Source organism: Schistocerca serialis, chromosome 12 (assembly GCF_023864345.2).
Source record: "Schistocerca serialis cubense isolate TAMUIC-IGC-003099 chromosome 12, iqSchSeri2.2, whole genome shotgun sequence".
Lineage (NCBI taxonomy): Eukaryota > Metazoa > Arthropoda > Insecta > Orthoptera > Acrididae > Schistocerca > Schistocerca serialis.
In genome coordinates this window covers 33,743,799-33,768,259 of record NC_064649.1, presented here as the reverse complement: position 1 = coordinate 33,768,259, position 24,461 = coordinate 33,743,799, and the positions used below count along the sequence as shown (strand labels likewise).

General features: G+C 38.4%; 2 protein-coding genes across 5 annotated transcripts in view; one reads left to right on the top strand and one right to left on the bottom strand.

The window, feature by feature from the left end:
* Positions 1-263: 263 nt before the first annotated feature.
* On the bottom strand, positions 264-14,839 carry LOC126428224 (heterogeneous nuclear ribonucleoprotein A1, A2/B1 homolog). 3 transcript variants are annotated; one of them, XM_050090141.1, is made up of 8 exons: positions 14,661-14,839; positions 13,673-13,821; positions 13,464-13,584; positions 6,996-7,206; positions 6,737-6,922; positions 2,385-2,579; positions 1,330-1,389; positions 264-637 (listed from the first exon to the last, which is right to left on the bottom strand). In XM_050090141.1, the coding sequence occupies exons 1-7, from the start codon at positions 14,679-14,681 to the stop codon at positions 1,346-1,348; spliced, it is 927 nt and encodes a 308-aa protein (XP_049946098.1). In that variant the 5' UTR covers positions 14,682-14,839; the 3' UTR covers positions 264-637; positions 1,330-1,345. The 3 variants fall into 3 exon arrangements, with proteins under 3 accessions (XP_049946098.1, XP_049946100.1, XP_049946099.1); XM_050090143.1 differs by having other exon boundaries at positions 6,746-6,922; XM_050090142.1 differs by having other exon boundaries at positions 13,673-13,818.
* Positions 14,840-15,396: 557 nt separating this feature from the next.
* LOC126428223 (chromobox protein homolog 1-like) overlaps positions 15,397-24,461 on the top strand; it is a 34,556-nt gene continuing 25,491 nt past the window's right edge. For both annotated transcript variants that reach the window (XM_050090140.1, XM_050090139.1), the window contains exons 1-2: positions 15,397-15,521; positions 15,768-15,800. In XM_050090140.1, the coding sequence (XP_049946097.1) occupies positions 15,791-15,800 (10 nt within the window). In that variant the 5' untranslated portion in view covers positions 15,397-15,521; positions 15,768-15,790. The remainder of the gene's footprint in view (positions 15,522-15,767; positions 15,801-24,461) is intronic.

Sequence of the window (24,461 nt, the reverse complement as noted above, 5' to 3'; positions counted from 1 at the left end):
AAAATTTTATTCAGCATCAAAACTGCTTGACATCAAGCCTACATACCATAAACACCTGAAACACTTTTACAACTCCATGGAATAGCAACAACTGCACTGCCAAGATGCAAAACTAACAACCACTGCACTGAAAGATGTACATACTTCTTACCATGCAAGACTTGTATCCTGTCACACAATCCCAAATACTTCTGCCAACACTACCACAGTGAGAAAGTTCGACACCTAGCGACAAAACTGGGTGATCAAGAAACTAAAGCCAATAAAAGTGATTCATATTTATTTAAAATTTGTAGTCCCTTTATTCTAACAAATGGCAAAGATTCTTGAAGTCTACATATTTAAGAACAAACATTTGTATACAGTTTCCACTAAAACACAAATTGATAGTGACATACACACACAAAGCAAGTGAAACTGGCTGACAAATATAAAATGCAGATAAAAAAAATGAACTCTGTGGGACGTCCTTCCCTACTCCCACTGTTATGAATACAATAAGGAAAAAACCACCGCAGTTCATTTTCTCGTTCGGCCAAACACTAGGGCAACCTTCTGAGAGATGATACTTGCAGAACCCTAGACTCCGGCAATGACCCTGTCTGTCAGCTATCCTAAGGTGAGCGGTGGTTCGAGCCTGGACAAAACAACACACATAACAGGAAACTATCAAAACACAATAAATTTAAAGTAAGCATTACACTCTTCTTCCTACAGATACAAGTACTTCAAATTTAAGAACTACAGATCCTCAAGCAAGAGCTAAGGCTTCATTTATAAACTTAATTGCAAAATAAGATTGACGACCTCTCAACACACGAATGACTTTCTGATCAATTCTGTGGTGTTGCCTCACAAAGCATATGGGCAATTAGTTTTAAAAAAGCAGGCACCTAAATGTACCAATTAAGTAACATGAAATATGACATGGTGTACACAATTTCAGAATGCATCTAAAACCTAATTAAGATAGTCAGAAGTTGAGCTTTACCAGCCTTAAAAACCTGGGGTTCCTTCATCTAATCCCAATATTACCAACTCTTACACAAGGAAAGTCACCCTGCCCCTCAAAACCGAAGGCTACTTTCCCACATAATTCTCAAAGTGTTTCCTCCGCCTATTTCCAAAGCAATCCCAGGTTAGAAAAGCTAGTGAATCTAACTGATGTATAGTTACACTTATCATATTTGATAATTGTACTATAGTTTTTAAATACTGCACTGAGGCCAAGCAACCACCTTTAAATTTGGTGCATTTCATTTATGCCTTTATAATAAAAAACAGCAAATTTGCCACACCAACCACTTGTGCAGTGTAGACAATACTTACCTCTGGCTCAGGTTTATTAGTAACGTCGACCACCATAGCCACCACCTCCATAGCCTCCACCTAAATGCAATTATGGACATTTAGAAATGAAGCACACCCAACAAAATCTGAAGTCTAGTTCTATTGCTTATTTAAATGGATAATGCAAAGACCTTACACCACTCAAAATCTATGTTCATAATTTCTGTTCTTTGACCTGATTCCTTTCTTAATCAAATATACGGTCATTTGACTAGCAACAGTTTCCCTTTTCAAAACGTACCATCTACTTGCACTTCATGTAAAAGTGTTACATGTCTAGTTATGAAAACAAAATTCTGAAATTCAGTTAAGAATTTTAAAGCCTTATCTATCCGTGCAAATCTCATTTGAAATAAGTACAACAAATGTGAAATTAGTTCTACAATTTCAATGCATACAGATGGCAATTTCTGAAAAGTTATGCTTGCTGAATATGTTCATGGAAAGGATGATACTCATGTTTTACAGTACACTTAAGTGCAATTTTTATAACAAAATAATCTCCCTCACAATCAGTATTTTTTATCAGGTGTGGATTCACATAATTGAAGATTCCACTGACTGTACATAAACAATTGAAATTAACAAGGAAACTACAAAGTGATATGACCTAATTGCTGACTTATGCCTGGCATCAAGAGCAAATTTCACTGCAGCCGAAAGATGCAAAACTCACAAAAGTGGTAGGTCACACAAAGTTAAAGAAATAGCAGAACAGGGCTGCCTATTTTTGCAACAAGTGGATTTCAACCTGGGATCTGAGTGACCTACTCTAACTTTCCCACTAGAGGGAACTATTAGCTCCAAAACCCAAATTAATTATGCATGTACTAGCTGTATTGAAATTACACCTGCTGGAAAGTGAGTACTTAACAACTCTTAAGATTACATTTGATGTTCAATCTATTTCAGTGATAAGTGTCAATATATTGCACAGACATTACTAATGGCACACCCATTATGATTCTATGAATTAGCCATTTCTTTTAAGAACATTTTTTTGCTGGCACTCAGACATGCCAACTACAACTCACCTCCTCCGGAGTACGGTGTTGCACGGCTGCCGCCACCATAGCCTCCACCAGCTCCATAGTTGCTGCCACCTCTGACTGGGCCACCACCGTAGCTCTGTTGGTAACTGCCACCAAAACCTGTGTCTCCAGCCCAGCTGCCACCACCAGCACTAGCTCCACCACCCCAGCCACCTTTCTCCCAAGGATCAATGCCACCTGTAAACACAACCTTTCTCAACTTTTCTACATCACCAGCACAACTAATACAATCTTAATATGACAAATTAACAGTCTGTGCACAACACCAATCAGCTGTTAGTAAGCAATAACATCTTATTCATATATATTAAACATTGTAAGTTGCATTATATACTGGAACTATAACCAGTTTACAGCATACTGGTACAGTGTTACTAGTGCTGAGTATCAAGCAGCATATCAGTAAGTGGTTTGGCTATGTTGCAGCATCCTTAACAATTATGCACTAATGAGCAAAGAGCTTAACACTTGTTCAGAATACCATCTCACTGACAATTCTTTACAATTTAGAGACCAGATTACATGCATTTGAATGTTGCATATAGTGTTTGCACATTTGATTTCTTGTCATTAGTACTGAATATTTGAACTAAAAACTAATGTGTATTTTGTTCATTACAATATTTTAAAAATCTAGATGGGTGGGTCCTGGCTCAACCTTGTTACGATGTCTCAGTGACAACCTACAACTGCATGTGATCACTAACACAGAGGCTACTAACTGGTAGTTGAGCAGGTACAGGCAATCAATGCACATGCCACTGACACCCCCCTCCCCCCCCACTTAATTCCATACCATCATACTGCAAGCATTGACAACAAATTACAGAAGTTGTTAGACAAGTATCCATTGTTTCAGTTTAGTTTTTTTTTAATTTAAATAAAGTTCAGTGTGTATGTGTAGTTGTGTAATGTGTCCTACACCACACCACCAGAAAAAAGTTTTGTGGATAGCTTACCATCATCATAGAACGTTTACAAATGACAAATGTTTTGTATTGTCTCATGTCTACAACGAAGTTTCAAATAGACCACAGAATGTCAAGAAAAATCTACATGTCAGAAATGCAACATGAAGGCCCAAAACTTCCAACAGCAGCAAGTAACAATAGCTGGGATGTGACAGCAGCAAGTAACAATAGCTGGGATTTAACCTCCTATGGTAAACAAAAATCACTTGCTTAAAATACAAAAGATTAATCGAATGAATTGAAGGGCATAATTTGTATACTTTGTATTTCAGTCAACTAAACTACCAACACGTGACTGTTACACTTCATATTTAATTGTTGGTGCATTGAAACTATAGTCCTTCCTATTTACCAGCCTGCAAATAACTCTGAAAGAAATCACAATCATATTTGGGAATGAGGATATAGAAAAATATTTCCAGAATCTTCTGGATTAATCTTTTTCAGATGTTACTTCCTACATGATCTAAGTAGGAAAAGCCCACCAAGTATTTTGTAACATAGTACATTGTCTTGCTGAAGTATAATCCATGTTTGGGAATGTACATAAACAGACTGGATCCACAAAGAAAATGTTTACAGCACCTGCTTGCAACAAGCCCTGTAAAAAGAAACTATTAAATGTGCCTTTACATCCCAAACCAGTGGTAACTTGTTGGGGTACATGGGTCAAAGCTGTGTTTTACAATGCACATTTAGAGACCAGGAGAGGTGTAGTAAACGACTTCAGCAGTGCGAGGCTTTGGCAATTTGCATGTGCAACAAAACATTAAATGATTCAGTATTAAAACATTGCTATGATTGTCACCCATTTTCCCCATATGCCTATGAATATTAAACAGTTTGAAACTAAGGCTGGCTCTGAATGAATATTCAAGTTAATCCAGTGCCAATATAGCACCCAGGGAACTCAAATAATCCCAGTTACCTCAGTTTATGTACAACAGCCCTTTTCTGCTCATAAAAATGTTTTTAGTGAGCAAAGACACTACTGAACATTTAGAACAGTACTTCATTTATGTTTACAATAACAAATTCTAAATTTGCAAAGGACACTTTAATCTTATTTAATGTTAGCACTAATCAAAAATTCCTAATTGTACATTTCTTAAATAAAATATTACATATTTCTTGTGTGTGGGAAAGTTGGATCTGCACATATCAATTGTTTTGCAGTGATTTACATGATCACATTCACTTGTTACCAACATTATCGAAGAAAGAACAATATTTGAAACATTGCAAGAAACTGCAGAAGGATGACGTGCACAAACTAATCTCAGAAACAACCCTACTTAACCTCTACTACAAAGCATGCAGATAATGAGATTGGAATTCTAAATGTCCTGATTTCACATGTGGCCAGAACTTCCTCAAAATCTATATGCACAGGTCAAACTAAGATATATCACACTCAGCAACTTATTTTATCTTCCATGTTTCAACAATTTTCATGCATATTTAAGCATTTTTTTTAGCTTTTTACATCACATAATTTAGAAAGAGACATAAGAAAGGGCAATATTTATTTCTTTGAATAACTTTCACACCTGTTCTTATAGCACTATCCCTCCAAATCAATTAGCAATGCCTAATATCAAGTGTCAATCATCTATTCATTCTGTCAACTACCACACCAGCACCGAAACTGAAGATAACAGAAGGCCGAAACACTGAATTTGGTCTTCCAAAGTAGTTTCTCCACAGAAGATCATAACACTGTCCCTCCTTTCAATAGTCTTACAAACTTCGAAATGGCAGATTGAGATAATTGATCGCAGAATTGAAAATCAGCTACAATTGCTCAGTAGCAGAAAGGCTTCAGGACCCAATGAGATACCACTAAGATTCTATAAAGATTAGGCGAACCAATTTCTCCCCTTCTAGCAATAATTTATCGTAGATTACTTAAGCAACGAAAGGTACGTAACAAATGCAAAAAACCCAGGTCATTACTGTTTTAAAGAAAGGCCATAAGACAGATGCACACAATTATAGGCCTATATTGTTGACGTCAGAGAGTTTTAGAATAATGGAACTTATTTTACACTCAAGAACTACGGCATTTTTGGAAAATGATCGTCTCTATAGAAATCAACATGGTTTCACAAACAAATATCCTGCCAAAAACAGCTCATTCTGTTCCTCCATGGGATAATATGGTGGACAATGGCACTCAGGTTTATGCCATGTTCCTTGATTTAAGCGAGGCATTTAACACTTTCCCACATTGCCGTTTAATGAACAAAATACGAGCTTACAGAGTATTGTAGCTGACCTGTGTTTGGAATGAAGACTTTCTTGGAGATAGAACAACACCTTGCTCTTAACACAAACCAACAGTACCACAGGGAAGTGTGATCGGACCATTTCTGTTTACAATATATATATAAATGATTTATTAAAACACGTGGGATGCTCTAAGGCTGTTTGCAGATGATGCAGTTGTCTATACAGAAGTAGCAACAGCAGAAGATCTTAAGAATTTGCAGAACATGCAGAGAATTTATGAATGGTGCAGGCTCTGGCAGTTGGCCCTGAATGTAAATAAAAGTAACATATTGCACACAGAGGAAAAGAAATCCACTACTGTGCAGCTACACCACTGATGACAAAAGAGCTGGAGACTGCTGTAAAATATCTAGGCATAACTATCTAGAGCAACCTTAAGTGGAATGACCATATAAAGCATAGTGGGAACAGCAGACACCAGGCTCAGATTCATCAGAAGAAGCTTAAGGAAATGTAATTCAACCACAAAAGAAGTGGCTTATAAGGCACTTGCTCACCCAATTCTTGAGTATTGTTCATCTAACTGGGATCACTATCAGGTAGGACAGATAAGATCCAACGAAGAGCAGCATGTGATTGTTTAGCTGGCAAGAGAGCATTACAGATACACTAAACTCCACTGGCAGACATATCTGAAGACTCATTGTGCATCACGTGAGATATTTACTATTGAAATTTGGAGACAGCACTTTTCAGGAGTCAGACAACATTACTCCCCCCACCCCACATCTCACATATTGAGCACAAGGAGAAAAATCAAGAAATTAGAGAGCCAATATAGAGCCTCACTAACAATCTTTCTCCCTATGCACTATTTGCTAGTGGAACAGGGTTGGAGGGATCTGATAATGGTACTGAAAGTACCCTCCGCCACACACCATTACGTGGCTTCCAGAGTACCATGCAGATATGTACAGAGCACACCTTCCCATCCCAAAATATTTCAAACAGTTTGCAATATAAGCACATTCTGACCAGCCAAGTGAAGTGAATTAAGAGCATGTTTAACAGAAAACTGGTCACCAGACATCACTGAACCAACAAAACTACCTCTATAAATATCAATCGCACCATAGTCACCTCCCCATCCTCCGCCACGTCCACCCCAGTCGCTGGTTCCTCCTCGACTGCCCCACGGCCCCGAGCTGCCACCACCTCGCACATCCCTGCCACCAGCTCCACCACCTCTTACTGCATCTTTCTTCAGAGCCTTCTTCACATCGACTTTCTTCCCTTTGACTTCATGGGTACGTTGCACTGAAAACAGCAGTAAATGTCATGCCACAATTTATAACAAGAGAGTTAAGGTGAAGCAGAAAATTTTACTCACTGCATATTTTGTCAACTGGGTCATAGTCATCAAACTCTACAAAAGCAAAGCCTCGCTTCTTGCGGGTCTCTTTGTCAACAACAATTGCCACAGAGACAATCTTGCCAAATGTCTTGAAGTACTCTTTGAGATCATCTTCTTCAATGTCATCTTTCAAACCACCCACGAACAATTTCTGAACTGTAGCACTTGCTTCAGGTCTTCCAACATCCTGCAATTAATAAACACTGGTATTAGGAGTACCTCAACTGAGAACAACTCAATGTGAAGAAACTTCTGGAAATCAGTACTACAGAACACTAAGGGACCTTTGCACCTTACAGCTAAGTAAGTCTGTGCAGTTGTAACAGGAGACAGTACAAACAGATGTGAATGGAATCACATGCTTATTGTCAAGAAAGAGGCATGCACCTACACAAATGTTTCGTCTTGTGTGTGGTGGCCAGCAGTCACATGACAAGCCACACAGGGTAACATTTAAGCAGCACTAACACAAACAGAAAAAATTAAAGTTTAAATTAACATACACTGAACCATGGACCTTGCCATTGGTGGGGAGGCTTGCGTGCCTCAGCAATACAGATAGCTGTACCAAGGTTCAACCACAACGGAGGGATATCTGTTGAGAGGCCAGACTAACGTGTGGTTCCTGAAGAGGGGCAGCAGCCTTTTCAGTAGTTGCAGGGGCAAAAGTCTGGATGATTGACTGATCTGGCCTTGTAACACTAACCAAAACAGCCTTGCTGTGCTGGTACTGTGAACGGCTGAAAACAAGGGGAAACTACGGCCGTAATTTTTCCCGAGGGCATGCAACTTTACTGTATGATTAAATGATGGCTCATCACACAACTCATCTTGCGTAGAAGGAAATTTACTTTGAAATTAACACTTTAAAAACCACCATTCCCAATATTTTCCCCACAACCAGTAAATTGGTTCACTTCCAGAGTTGCCAGCATGTGGCAGAAAACAGGTGTTACTGGCATGTGCAGTTATGATTAAGAAGCCCATGCATTCACATATATATAGCATGAAGAGCTCTTACATTATGTCATACATGAAACAGAACATCAGGATCTCTGAAACCTCATTACAATGCATAATTTGGCTTAAAGTGCACATTCATATGTCCAGATTCACAATGAAGTAGGCTCCAACCTGGTATTAGACTTCAGCGTGGTTTTAAGGAAGGAAATGTTTGGTTCTTTATTATGGCATAATGCCATATGTGCCAGAACATTAAAATGTGCACTTGCAACACAGAAAGCAGTAGATAGTAGCCAATGGTGTGGAATGAAACTTCATTTCAAATAAATGACTGCCTCCACAGAAAAAAATTCCTTTTGCAAACTGAAAAATAACTTCACTGTTCTGCAAGGCAATTAATGCTAAACTGCCGAAAACATCGAAATAAAATAAAAAACTGAAACCTGTAACATTTTAGTGTCTACAATTAGGTGAATGCACTTTAGTTCACTTCATAGCTCCCAGTCACAGAAATTCATTTTGTTTTCATTTGACATGAGAGCTGTAAAGAAGTAGAAACAGTGAAATCGCAATGTTAACGAGGGTCATGACTAGAGGCACCTGTTTGTGGTGAAAATTTTTGCCCAATTTCATCATTTTTAAAAAGTTATTTCAGTGTATTTTCACTAGTTTTTTCCATTTTGTCAACAATTTTGCTAAATTTTTCCACTTTTCAGCAGTAAAAGGTAAAGGAAATATATTTATGGCACATTTGCAGTTAAAAATCTTATTTTACATAAATTGAAAAGCATAACAATTATAAATCTTATTAAAACACAAATACCAAATCATGAAAGTTTCAAAACATTTATCCTGTCCTAGTCTATGTACACAACACAGTCTGAGAAAAATAAGGATAGCGTAACTTCCATATTACTGGGAGTCAGAGCTGTTCTCCTGTCAGACATTACATTGTAATATCTAGAAAATGATCTCACTATCGACATTACTGACTGGGATCCACAAAGCCTTCATTGCAGCTTCCACAAAAAGTCCATACTCTGCTTTCAGGGAAAGAAGAATACCAATCACATCAACATCTTTACCTTCTCAACAAGAACTAGATACTAAATCCCTAAACCATATGTATGGTACAAGAAATTCTGACACTGGAAGTTCTTGTAGAATGGGAATTTTCTGTATCAGCTGAGAGATTTCAGCACTGTCTAAATTTCCTTTTATTATGTTTCTCAGATCAAACAATTTACCTATAGAAGAAATGAATTTTTCCTGTATCACACTCCAAGTGGTTCAGTTTTGTAAGACTTGCTCTACTTACAGACTGGAAGAGTGATGTTAACTGTACTTGCATATGCTCTGGCAGTTTAAGAAGTTTTTCTGAGGTCACCTAAAAAAATAAATAAAAAATGCATCCTCTAGTAACAAAGCCCTTTGCAAGGTCACCAAGCTTAGACTCCAGAAGATTAATTAATGGTATCTTTGAGCCCTCTAATGTCAGCAGCAAATTGCAACATTTTGAGCAGTGCTCAACAAGAAAAACAGCTAGGCATTGAATTTTGTTTCAGCAGAAGTCAAAGCTTTAAAATAATTGACAGCTACACTCATCTTCAACAGTTTCTACAAATTCTACTATATCAGATTCTCCAAGGTACTCGACACTTGGAAACCACGAGTTCCACCTGGTGATGACAGGAATAGGGAAAAGTTTAGCTTTTGTGGGTACACCTACATATTTCTGAGCTAAGAACTGAATGTACACATGCTTTCTCTTTCGGGTATTAAGGAAGATGCGTTTTGTCTGCAAACACAATGGTTCAAATCACAAAGATCCACAGCCCATACACTGCCAACCAAATTTAATTAATGAGCCCAGCAGTGTGTGTGTGTGTGTGTGTGTGTGTGTGTGTGTGTGTGTGTGTGTGTGTGTGTGTGTGTTTACACGTGCTAACCCTTCTGAAACTAAAACCCTAACTGCATTTACACACTTGCCCATATAACAGGCTGAATCTGCACTGAATTTCAAGTTTCTGTATTACACTTAATTGCTTGTACACATTCTGTAGTATTTGCAATAACTTTCACTCCCCAATAAATAATTTCTTACCCAATTGTAAGACTTCAAGAGTGCTCAGGGAAAAATTATTTTTAATATAGGCCTATTCTGAACAACAAAAATTATTGGCTATCAAGATTACCTAACCTTTGCTGCAATTAGCAGACAGTATAATAATTACACAAACGTGGTATGTATGTATGTATGCATAATCCATTAAATTTCGGGCCTGCAGCCGCGCAAATAAAACTACTTCTACTGATATTTCGGCCGCGTATCGTCCGCCCATCTTCAGAGCGAGTCACAAATGGTGTACGATTGATATCTGGATTTTATTACCATAACTACAATCAAATTTCTGCAGTTACGTTCAAATGACTAGATTTTCGTCAATTATTTTGCGATTTGTCTTAAAAGTAAATAGTTTCGCGTTTTCAGCAAAATGTGTAAAATTTCGTGATTTCAAGCTCTGCGAAAAACAGGTGCCTCTAGTCATGACAAGATTACCCCTCTGCACTCCAACTGAGACTACTCTGCATATGCAGGAATCTGGCAGCTTTGGCACAGCACAAAACTTTTTCAAGTAGCCAAACATTGTAACTACTCAAATGAACCTAAGAAACAGTTGTGGCTTCACTCATCTGAAGTAGTTCATTATGAAATATTGCACCATAGGAAAATCTTACAACAATGCAAAGATTTAGGTAATTTCCAAGAATGATTGCCAATTGAAATTGTGCGGTGCAAACGATACATATCGAACGTGCGATTGTAAATCGGGCAGGCGACTTCGGTCGAAGGCGTTATGAGTATTTACAGTGGTCACTACAGCAACATCAAAGAAAGGGCGTTAGAAAAATACGACGACTTATCCTACTCACTGTCGGTGCTGTCATGTGACAATCCATGTGATGTATACACTACAAGAACAATACCCTTTTCGTCATAGCCTGGGTAAATTCGGCCAATATCAGGCAAGATTATCAGTATAGTGTCACATGCGTTAACTTTTCTTTGCAAATGCATGTTGTGGAAATAGAGGTACTGAAACAAGTATAGTTTGTCTCTTTGTCCAGGACACCCTTCTCTTTTAATGGAAGATTTCAGATTTCCAAAGCCACTTTTTTTGCACGTGCACACTGAGGCCATCCAAAGACAAACTCTACAGAGTGGTTGGACTCTTGATTGAATTATCCTGCTTTGAGTGTGACAAATTCGTCTAATGACTACTACCAGGCAGTATGAAGTGCTTTAACAGATGCACTAAAGCAACCTTGTCTCTGGACAATACTCTGACAATGAAACACTTCCAGGACTATTCCACCAAATACCCAAATATGATTGATTTCACTCTTTGAAAGTCATCCTCTCTGGTTGTTCCTTCTCGCCATGTAAGATTCGTCCACTTAAACTTTACTTTGTCCAATCAGGGCACTTGTTCGTCACTACCACATAACACACTTCTCAGCAAAACCTGAAATAGTCCCACCCAGCATTAGCAGAAGTCAGTTTCTGATGCTTTTGCTTGCAAGGTGTAGTTTCGAACCCAGCAAGATAGACAGAATTAGGCTGGTCTAGATGGATAATTTGGAAGAGTTGAACCATGTATTCTTCCTGATACTCATTTCCCACACTGTCCACAATGACATTGTAACTGTATTTCAGCATTGAAACTCTTCTTACAAAGTTTTACACACTTGACAACACAAGTTTACACATTAGATTTTTCCATGTGAGAGAATCCGCCGAAGTAACGCCAAGAACACTATACATCTCAATCACTACCAACAAATCGTCTGGGTTTCCCTAGCAACTCACAATTCGCACAAATGTGTAATTTATAGCAACCAAGGGAATGACATGAAACAGAAAAATGATGATCACAAACAATTGATCATAACACCTGCCACCAGAGCCACACGATCGATTTACAATTACACATTCGGTATGTATCGTTAACAACCCGCGACTTCGACAGGCAATCACCTGTTTCTTTGTAACTGGGGAGGGAGGGGGGGGGGGGACGCAAGCTCCCATTTCCTCTAGTTGGAGAAAGCAGTTTACAACCAAACAATATATACATAGAAGATATGCTAGTCCACTGTAGGTTCATCTGAAAGGCTGCGATGAACTTAACAAGCATCACCACAGATCTGATATCATGAAATACAAAACTAAGAATACTTCCACAGCAGTGATGGTAAAATTCTTCCGTTTGTCTTACCACGTCATTGTATAAAAAAATTTTCATTTGAAGCTGCTGTCAGCATAATCAATGTAGATGTTGCAAAAACTGGACAAAGCAGTTAACAGCAACATGAAGTGTTCAATAAACCCATCTGTCCACATTGAAGTACTAAGGCCATTGTAATAATCTTAATTGTAAGGACATCATGTCCTATTTCTGAACAGTTACCAGGACCAGATCAGAAAATGCACAGTGACCAAGTTGCATCTGAAATCTGGTGATACCTACTACTTTGCTCTTTCTACTTTTGTATGATACTTTGGCAACATACTGCTTCAGCTGAAGCTTTTTCTTGGTATCACATAATGACACTACTGCATTAGCAAATTAAAAATCACTACATATTTGCATACTGATTGTTGGCTTTGAACTCATGGTAAAGTCACTGAGCACTTATTGGATACATTTCATGAGCCTGACAACCCTTTACACAGTATGAAATTTGATGAAATTAGAACAAGAATTGCTGAACCGCAGTAATGTTCTAAAAGTAAAACAAACTACACCAAAATGCTTATGCTTATAATGAAATAAATTTCTCTGAATTTGTTTTCTTTAAACAAAGTAAATGCATAATTAACATATGACACATACTTCGGAAATTGGAAATGATTGGCCTAATCAATGAGCAAATAAGGAGTACTGTTAACCCACTTGTTTGCAAGCTTTCTGTACATCATGGAGGCATTATGCCCTTGCCTTTCACCAATCCCGAAACTGACAGTATGCAGTAACTGGACAACTAAGTTTAGAACAATATTAACCACAACACTATACTTAACCATGGCCCCAAGTTGATGCACTAAGTGAAAAAAGTTGCAGGGCAGGTTGAGGTTTCATCGCCAAACATTGGCAGCTTTAGTTCGAAATCCAATTTCCATGTACAAAACTTGGAGAAATGTTAATAACAAACCCTGACTCTTGACTAAGAGGTCAGGCACCAAACCCACTACGAGTCCAGTCCTACTACCCCACTATTGATGTTGCAAGTACCCAGGTGCGGTACATGTTCTCAATAATAAATTGCAGTATCACAAACAAATGTCAGTGATATTGCCTTTCAATCAACTGCTGTCAATCAAGACTACAGACTTGTTTACAAAATTTCTATACTCTATATGAAATTTTATAAATGGAAAAACAAAGAAACTTAAAGTATTATTAAGCAGCATTTACAAACCTGGCGAGAGATAGCTCGCTTTGTTTCCACAGTTCTCCCATCAATCTTGTGAGGTCTAGCTGCTTGAGCTTGGTCAACCATAGATGCCCTTGAATAGGTGATGAATCCAAATCCCCGAGACCTACAAAAAAGGTAAAGTAATACCTCCCTCGCAAAGCAGAAATTACAGTGGGCTAAATGTTACAAGTGTATGCAATAAAAATGCTTGCCTTTTGGTAACTGGATCTTTCATAACAACAACATCAACAATGTCTCCCCATTGTTCAAAGTGTTTCTTCAATGATTCATCTGTGGTCTTATAGTTCAGACCACCTATAAACAACTTCCTCATTGGTTCAGGTTCTGGTCTTCCATCCTGCTGAAATAACATGACACTGTAATAAATACTCTCAATAATCTAACTTCGGAAAGCTTCAGAATACTCAACTTCTATTTCAAATTGTACACCTTAGCAATAACTAAGTTATAAAATTACTATAAACCCCCCCCCCTTATGAGAAATTTCACAATTGACAAAAATCAAATTTAAAAGATGTAATCTTTTGAGAACTAGTTCACATGTTTCACATCCAAGTCATGCGACAGTACATGTAAACACTGGCTACTTTCCATTTCCAGTAATTACTACCTCTCTGCTAAAGACGCCGTGACATCAGGAAGTAACTTTCAGCATCAGCCGCTTACAGGAAATGGGAGTCAGGCTTCAATAAACCCTATATTCAAAATTTTACGAAAATAAAGGAATTTACAAGATTATGCATAGTTTCACCAAATAACTGTGTCGCTAGCGACATTAACACCAGAACGCGAAACACGTGGACCGCATCATGGTGTCGCTATTGCACAACGGACTCCACACCGAACAATTTTTCCCCACCCACTACCAATCTATCGCAATTTTTTTAATAAAAATCACCCACAGGCCTAACATGGTGCAAAACTAATGCTTTCAGCAGTATCCACTGGAAATGGCCTGTAAAATAGTTACCGAAACACACACATATATATATATATATAATTAATAATTAAATTCGTTACGAGTAAAATGCTTTTACTCAAACCTTAACCACCAGCCTAGAAAGAAAGCAAACCAAAATAAACTCTATATTGTATCCCAACTCCCGAGTTCACGGAAAACATGTCCGTCTACCGCTACATAGCGGGCAGATGACATAGTTGAAATTTCTTATCATTTACCTCGTGCTCCATCTTCACCATCGTCTAGAACAACAGACTTAGTCAAAATACCAAATGCGCGATGGAATGTTATTTCTCGTACACAAATGCACACTCAGCAACCAAAATACATCGCCAACTACCCTTCGGCTTGGTGTACGAACAATGGCAGCTTTCCGCCAAAGAGGCTTCGGGATGGCGTCAGACAAAGATATACGACTAGCTCAACTTCCTGTGGTTGACACGCTTCCGGTAAAGACAGAACACAAGCTACAAATCAAAAAGTTTATACTACTCCTTTGATAGAATTGCAGAGCATTACTTCTTTGTTATTTTATTCAGACCATTTGTAGATTAGAAAATTTAATTTTCAGTTACAAGCATAATCTGAAGATAAAGTGCAAAGATGGATATGGCGAATGTCTTTCGTTAGACATAAAAAAGAATGATTCGTGAAGCTCTCAAATATTATCTCTGATAGTTTTCGAAATTTTACAATTTTGTAAACATGAAAAATAAATTTATGATAACTTACAGAAAATACTCTTTTTTCTTTATTAATGAAAGATATTTTGATATATGTAGCTCTTAATGTTGAAGAATTCGCTTTATTATTTCCATGTCTTTTCACACTATACGATAACTTAAGTACTAACTTAACTTAACTACTAAATTAAATTATGATATTTCTTTTTCACTGAAAAATATGTTATATTCACTGCAATTTAGTTTTTGAGAAAATTCGTTGCGGCGTTAACAACTTTGGTGTTTTGAGAGTGAATACCTTTGTTTAGATTTTAGAAGCTACAGCAGTTTCATCCCGCCAACTTCTCTTTGGCGCCGAAAAATTTCTGAAGGCTCAAATCAGGCGAAGATAAGAAGGTTTGTAGCTATATGAAACATCGTTTATTATAATGTAGTCTATTTAAAAATAAATTACAAGCTTCCTTTTACGTAATTGTTATTTTCATTGCCATTTAATTATTAACGCTATTATCGTTATGTCACGCTTTCAAATCGTAAAATATCGAACTTAATTTGTATGCAACGCAGAGCAGACATTCTTTCTAATGCAAATTTATTGGTATTGCTAATAACTCATATGTTAAAAATTGGCTGTTGTTTCAGATCTTCTGCACCAGCTCAACAAAATGTCGAAAAGTAAGTAATACATAAATTAATAGTATTTTAATTAAGCAAAAGACTTGCCTCCATGTAGTAGATTCAAATTATTCGTCATTTTAAGTATTCATGTTAAGAATCAACATAGTGTTGTCCGTCCCTGCAACGTCGGCAGTATGAGTTAAAATATGTTTAATTAAAGACTAATTCATTTGCAGTGTGTAGTTTGCTAATTCTGCCTTATGTTCATGAATGTATAACTGTAAAGTTATGTAGGGGACCATAGTCTCCACTCTCCAGTTTTCATAGTTTGTTTACGGTATGTTTAAATAATACGCGCTGGAATACCTGCTGGAGCCTCATAAATAATCTAATATAGATTTTCTCGTGTTAACATTCAGTTTTATTTTTTATGACGAACGTTACTTTCGATATGACGCGAACGTAAACATTAATATGTTAAGACTGGCAGTTTTTTTTTTTAACAATTGATATAGCACTCCACTAAAAAAAAAAATCGGAACTGAATATCGGCGCTTCACTTTTTCATTGATTCCAATGCGAAGTAGTAGTTTGCTGACGTCCTTGCAGTGGCATGCTGAAATCATAATATGAAGAGTGCGTGCCTGGAAACATGATTCATCATTGGTATTCTGTTGTTACATTCCATGATGCTTAAATGTTTGGAGAATGTTCCTGTCAGTATCTCTTATGCACTTGGGATTAATCCACAGTGACACAATAGTAATCAATAATGGCTGCGAAGAAAATTCCAGGAGCAGTACAATGTATGAGTTGATCAAACTGTAAATAACTTTTATGTCGACTGACTCTGGCCACGGAAGCCTACACAATTATATTTACGTTGACATGTCATTAGCGACATTACAGGCAGCCAAGATGGGGCAAGCCTGAGTCCATCCTCCCTGTTCATGTTATTAGTGTGTTCAAGTGTTTCAATGGTCCCTCTGATTTTGCGTTTCGTCATAACTGGCTGCTTGGCCAACACACAGGCTTCGCTGAATTTTATTTCTTTTCCACAGTCTTGCTGATGTTCTGCCACTGCCGATTTGTTGTGTTGCCCTAGACGAATATAGCGCTCGTGTTCCCAAATGCGTGTTGCTGTTGGCCTACCAGTCTGACTGATGTGTGCCTCTCCACAATCATATTCCATGTTGTAAACTCCTGCAGTGTGTAATGCATCCATCTTGTCCTTAGCGGAGCCTAGCACTTCCTGGATCCTACGACCACTATAGAAGACAGGTTGCACCCCAATGCTGCGAAGGTGTTTGCCTATTTGGTCAGTAACATTTTTTACATAAGGTAAGCACGCTGTTGGCTGCAGTTTGTCTATTTCTTGTTTATCTTTCTTACTTTTGTTCGTCTACAAGGCTGTGTTTATCGACTTATGGCTGTAGCCATTTGCTAGAAACGTTGTGAGTAGCCTTTTAAGCTCAGGTGTGATGTTTAGAGCATCACTACGGTGCTGTGCACGGATTGCCAAAGAACGGATGACAGTTCTGCACTGGGTGGCGGTAGGTTTGGACGTGCAGATACCTGTCTGTATGTATAGGATTGCTATGTACTCTGTGCCCCAGTGTGCCTTCCATTATCCCGTATACTTCAATGTCTAGAAATTGAATTGCACCATCCTTTTCTACTTCAAGCATGAACCATATCTTCCCATGCATATTGTTCAAATGTTTGTGAAACTTGTGTAGCTCTGTTTCACCATGAGACCATATATGAGCATGTCGTCCAATGAACCAGCAACGTGGGTGTAAAGGCAAGGAAAATACTATGTGCAGACAGACAGCATAGCAATGGGCTCTCCCCTATCTCCGCTGACAGCCGAAATATTCATGGAAGCCTTTCAAGCAGTGGCCCTCAGTTCAGCTCCTTTACGCCCACGTTGCTGGTTCAGATAATTGGACGACATGCTCATGGTGAAACAGAGCTACACAAGTTTCACAAACATTTGAACAATATGCATGGGAAGATATGGTTCATGCTTGAAGTAGAAAAGGATGGTGCAATTCAATTTCTAGACATTGAAGTATACAGGATAATGGAGGGCACACTGGGGCACAGAGTACATAGCAATCCTATACATACAGACAGGTATCTGCACGTCCAATCCTACCGCCACCCAGTGCAGAACTGTCATCCGTTCTTTGGCAATCCGTGCACAGCACCGTAGTGATGCTCTAAACATCACACCTGAGCTTAAAAGGCTACGCACAACGTTTCTAGCAAATGGCTACAGCCATAGGTCGATAAACACAGCCTTGTAGACGAACAAAAGTAAGAAAGATAAACAAGAAATAGACGAACTGCAGCCAACAGTGTGCTTACCTTATGTGAAAAATGTTACTGACCAAATAGGCAAACACCTTCGCAGTGTTGGGGTGCAGCCTGTCTTCTATAGTGGTCGTAGGATCCAGGACGTTCTAGGCTCCCCTAAGGACAAGGTCGATGCATTACACACTACAGGCGTTTACAAGGTGGAATGTGATTGTGGAGAGGCATACGTTGGTCAGGCTGGTAGGCTAACAGCAACACGCATTCGGGAACACGAGCGCAATATTCGTCTAGGGCAACACAACAAATCAGTAGTGGCAGAACATCAGCAAGACTGTGGAAAAGAAATAAAATTCAACGAAGCCTGTGTGTTGGCCAAGCAGCCAGTTATGACAAAACACAAAATCAGAGAGGCCATCGAAACACTTAAACACACTAATAACATGAACAGGGAGGATGGACTCAGGGTTGCCCCATCTTGGCTGTCCGTAATCAGAGCCCAACAGACCGCACTGTAAACACGAGGCACGAGCACTACCGGTGAGTAACTACCGACGTCCAACAGTTGGTAAACAGCTGCCAACTTCTCATTCGACGGTGACCACCAATCATGGTACATAACACAAGAGCCAATAGACAACAGAGGTCACTTTCTCCCTCCACCACAATAACCTATTAAAATAAACTTCCCTCTCCTTCTTCCTTAAGTGACCAATGAAACTAACTACCTTTTTAAAATTATGACATAATGGCATGCTCAGTGATCAGTAACAACAAAATATAAAGGACGCTGCATAGCTAGACCGCACCAGAAGAAGGCCTCTGCAACCGTGACTGAAACGTTGGTTTTTTTCTCCAGCAGCATTAGTCTTTTACATTATGACACAGTACCATACCCAGAAAACTTTTATGTCAAATGTCATCAGAAAGTTTTTCATTAAGGCCATAAAAATTCGTACACCAACATCTGATGATTATACTGCAACTCCTAGTCAGGTGCCTGGCAGAGGATGCATCGAACCACCTTCAAACTGTTTCTTTACGTTTCCACTTTCAAGTGCTGGGGGAAAAACACACACTTAAATCTTCCCGTATGAGCTCTGATTTTTATTATTTATTTCTCCCTATGTATGTGGCCACCGACAAAATATTATCACTCTCTGAAGAGAAAGTTAATGATTGAAATTTCATGAGAAAATCTTGTCACCATGAAAAAGCCTCTAATTATTGCACCCCCATTCTTATAACCGTGGCATTCCCCCCTTCTACTCCCTATGCGCTGCTTTGATGTGAACTTTTCAAATGTCCTCGGTCAGTCCTACCTGATGATACCACACCACAGCAATTCCCCAGGACACAGCTGACAGCTGTAGTGTAAGCAGTCGGTTTACTAGACGTTTTGTATTTTCTAAGTCTTATCTGTTGTCATTTCACATGATCTGTAATTGTAATTCCTGAGTGTTTTATTAAATTTACAGCCTTTAGATTTGTGTATTTTACCATGTAACTGAAATTTAGTGGATCGCTTTTAGTACTATGTTGTCGTCTTCATGCTCTCTGACGTTTTGACACTTTTCGTTCCGAACATCTATCTTGTCTAAATCATTTTGCAATTAGTTTTGATCATCTGATAACTTTACAAGACAGGAAATGATAGCATCATCTGCAAATAATCTAAGAGAGCTGCTCAGATGGTCACCTAAATCATCTATGTAGTCAAAGAGCAGCAAAGGACCCATCACACTTCCTTGGGGAATGCTGGGTATTGTTTTACTGCCAGTTACTGTAACCATTCTGAAAGGAAATCACAAATCCTGCCTCACATCTGAGATGTTACTCCTTACGCATGCAATTTGATTTTGAGTTGCATATGAGGACTGATGTGAAAAGCCGTATGGAAATATAAGAATTTGGAATCAAATTGACATTTCCTGTTGATAGCACTCATTACTTTGTGAGAATATAGCTAGTTCTGTTTCACTAGAAAGATATTTTCTGAATTAAATGCGTGTTGGCCATTTGTCAATAAATCCTGTTCTTTGAGGTAATTCATGATGTTCGAACACAATATGTTCCAAAATCCTACTGCAAATCGATGGTAGCAATATGTGTGTAATTCATTGGAACACTACTGTTTTCTTTCTTAGGTGTTCGTGTGACTTGTGGAGCTTTATCGTCTTTAGGTACAGATCTTTCAATGAACAAGCAGTTGTATATGATTGCTAAGTATGGCCTGTTGTAGCAGCGTACTCTGAAAGGAACCGGACTCGTATGCGGTTTGGACTGGAGGCCTTCCATAATGATTTAAGTTGCTTTGCAGCACCGATGATACCTTCTCCTAAGTTACTCATGTTGGCAGTTCTTGATTTGAATTCTGGAGTATTGACTTTCTTGGTGAAGGAATTATGGAAAACTGTTTGATAACCCTACTTAAGTGTCACTGTCATCAATAACATACCCAATAGTATCGCACAATGAATGAATTTCATTGAATCTTACCACTGGTGTACTTTACATACGATCAGATTCTCTTGAGTTTTGTCAGATTTCAAGACAGAGTTTCATTGTGGAAACAATTACAAATGCCTCACATTGAAGTTCACACTAAAATTTGAGCTTTCATAAAACTTCACGAAGCTTGGGGTTTACAGTTTCTTTTAAATTTGGTATGCTTTTTTCGTTACTTCTGCAACAGTATTCTGACCTGTTTGAGTATCGTGGGGGTCAGTATTCTCTCTTATTGTTTGGAATATATTTCTCTATAGCCATTGATACCATTTCCTTGAATTCAAACCGCATCAGGTCTATGCTTTCGTAGTCAGATTGAAAGGAGTAGAGACTGTTTTAGGAAGATGTCAAGCAAATTCTTATCTGCTTTTTTATATTGATGTATTTTGCATTTGTTTTTGGTGGGTTTGGATGTTACAGTATTGGGGCACTAATGTGTTATGATACATCTTATTTTTTTAAGGTTAATCTGTTATGAGGTCAAGTGTGTTTTCACAACCATTTATATTTTTGTGGGCTCCTGAACTAATTGTTCAAAATAATTTTCTCAAAAAGCACAGAGTATGATTTTGGACGACGTCTTTCGTGTAACATCGACTTTAAACTTATTTTCACCTAAATATGTATTTCCCCTAACATATTAAGGATAGATCGAAGTCATCATCAACTGTAACTCTAAGAGTGAGGTACCTATTTGAAGTAACTTCAATTTTCTTTGAACTGTGCAGCAACTGATTCATCAGAAGCCAGTAAAAGAAACCACTCATTTCTTTCAGTTATCAACTATAACCCCAGCATACTAACTCACAGGAACTATCTGCTTCAATTTCTCTACAAGGTAAACTATTTTCACAGCAGTAAACACTCACCAAGAATTATATTTTATCTGTTTTTCAGAAATATGGTTAAGCCCTTTGTAAAAATAGAAATTCGCCTGAATTTTTTTGGCTTTGGCCAGCTGTGTGTACTTAAGATTTGAGCTTAAGTACTTTGTTAGTGACTGGCTCTGTGGTTCTTTCCCAACACAGCTACGACAATTTGCAGCAGTACTGATCGTTGCTAGTTGTGCAGTCATCTTCTGTTTGCCCTGCACCATTTTGGACTGACAATGAGCTGTGCCTGCCACAAGCCATTCTGGCAGTCTTCACCATTTCAACTACCTGCCCAAAACCATACAAAATTTCTTCTGATCCAAAGTGACACACATTGCTAGTAGTTACATAAGCCACTACCTGCAATTGGCTGTACCCAGTGCTTTTCTTGGCATCTGGGAGCACCCATTCCACATCTGGGATGACTCTTGCTCATGTGCACACAGGCTTCCGTGGTCTCCTTTTGCAGCCATATCTCAATGCCCTATTACACGCCAACTATTGGAGCTCCGAACTACCAGTAATCCCTCCCTCAATGAATTCCCATACCTTGCAGGCAGAGAGGCGTCCTCTGGAACAGGGCAAGTGACTCCACTTGGCTTGGGGGTTTTGGCAGCCTCACAGTGCTCAGAACCTGCTCATCCAACGAGCCAGAGAGGCCCTCCGATCGTCCCCTCGGAAAATTCTTTGCTGCCTGCCACACGTTGGACTAACCTTCCACTGAACAACTGGTGGGGGCAACCTCAGTGTGGACACTACCTGGTGCAGCTGCAGTAGTTGACCAGTTAAGACACTTTTGTGAGATGCTGCACTCCCTCAGATTACCATATCTGGTCCTCCACATTTATGCCTATTGGCAACAGCCTGAAGCTGTATGACCAAACCCAACACTACCTTAAGCTGTAGGCAAAGGGTCACACACTCAGCTTGCATGTGTAAGAGCAATCAAAGTTCCTATCCATACTAAAAACAATGGAAATATACAATACACACTTCATAAAATGTGGACTTCCACCTATATACAACAAAAATAAGTTCAGAGATATTCAGAATTTGTCTGGAAACTTCAATGAGATGCATTGCTGAAACAATTATCGATCTGAAGTAGCAGTAATGGGAAAAATCCTGTAATTGCACTGTGACATTTCATCACAAAGATGCACTGTTATCTACGTTATATTCTGTTCTTCCACTGAATTTCAAGCTCATGTGTCTGGTGATTATGATTTGATTTTATGGCTGTCATCTTTTTCTGCAATTTTATTAAATTCTTAATGTTTGACCATCAGCTTTGTTTTAGTAAGAACGTTTGATTTCGAAGTGTGACGCTGTAGATGTAATGACATGAACATGAAACTGTATTAGTAGAAGTAAAGGAGACCCTGACACACAATCATCTGCTGTCTAATTAAGAATATGCTGACAAATTAACAAGACTCCCTTTTTTATTATTTACCATTGATTTCTGGATCATTAAATTTTATTTTTTCAGATGATGGACGATTAATTTTGAAATTTCAGGTAATATGAAAAAGATCTGTGACTCTGAGTAAAGATATAAAAAGTAAAATTACTATTTACAGAAATAGTGTGCGTGTTTATATGTGTGAGGCATTTGGTTTAGTTATAAGTGGTATTCTGATCATTAGTGATGAATATTTTCACTGTGGAATTTTCTGTTAGACCTATTTAATAATTAATAAATAGATTTCTTTTTAATAACACTACCTCGTATGGAGTGTAGCCATGTATGGAAGTGAAACATGGACGATAAATAGTTTGGACAAGAAGAGAATAGAAGCTTTCGAAATGTGGTGCTACAGAAGAATGCTGAAGATTAGATGGGTAGATCACGTAACTAATGAGGAGGTATTGAATAGAATAGGGGAGAAGAGGAATTTGTGGCACAACTTGACAAGAAGAAGGGACCAGTTGGTAGAGCATGTTCTGAGGCATCAAGGGATCACAAATTTAGCATTGGAGGGCAGCGTGGAGGGTAAAAATCATAGAGGGAGACCAAGAGATGAATACACTAAGCAGATTCAGAAGGATGTAGGTGGCAGTAAGTACTGGGAGATGAAGAAGCTTGCACAGGATAGAGTAGCATGGAGAGCTGCATCAAACCAGTCTCAGGACTGAAGACGACGACGACAACAACCTAATCTCGAGATCCATGAGTGCTATAGCATAGCATGGTAAAGCGAATGGCATGGCAGGTTTTGTTCTATTGGTAAAATACAAAAACAAAGTATCCGCAAATGTCTTGTTTCTTTTGACATAATGTAAGATCTTTTAATATTTTCATGTATGAACGTACGGGCTTCCTGCGTCATCGTAGCTGCACAAGCCTGGCGACGCCTGTCATCTGGCGCGACTGCTGAAACTATCTATTTCTAACAGGTTGCGGGAAAATTTTCGGAATGGTTGTTTGAAAAGCATTATTTTCAAGTAAGGTAAATTTCCATTTACACAAGATAAATTCTGTGCGCAAATGTCCGATGAATTTTTTAAATTACAGTGCGTTTGACTCTCATTCAAAAATCAGTGAGCTACGGCTGGCTTACAAAAGCGCATGACAATCTAGATTTCAGTCCTTCGGAAAGTAACATGCAGTGTTTGGTGGAATTCGTATTTATACTTTTGTAATACGAAAATATGCAGTGTACATGTTGCTGCACATCAGACATCTTTCCAAAACGTGTTTTTTCCCAAGTTTCGTTTTCTAAAGTGCCGGGAAATTCTACGCCGGTGTATAAAACCACTACCATTGAAAGGATTAAGTTTTACAGTTCAGAGGAAAGGTATACTGTTACTTAACTCGGAAAAAGTGTATTTTCATATGGGAGAAAGTGTATTTTTAACCGGAAAATCCGGGAATTTTCTTCCTCGTCCACATATACACCCTGTGTTAACACTTATACTGGATTAACTAAAAAGCTGGCACGAATGTACACATGCCGTGCTGTTGCAGAAGGTGGCAAAGGCAGCAATATTTAGAAAATTATATAGTAAGCTTGTT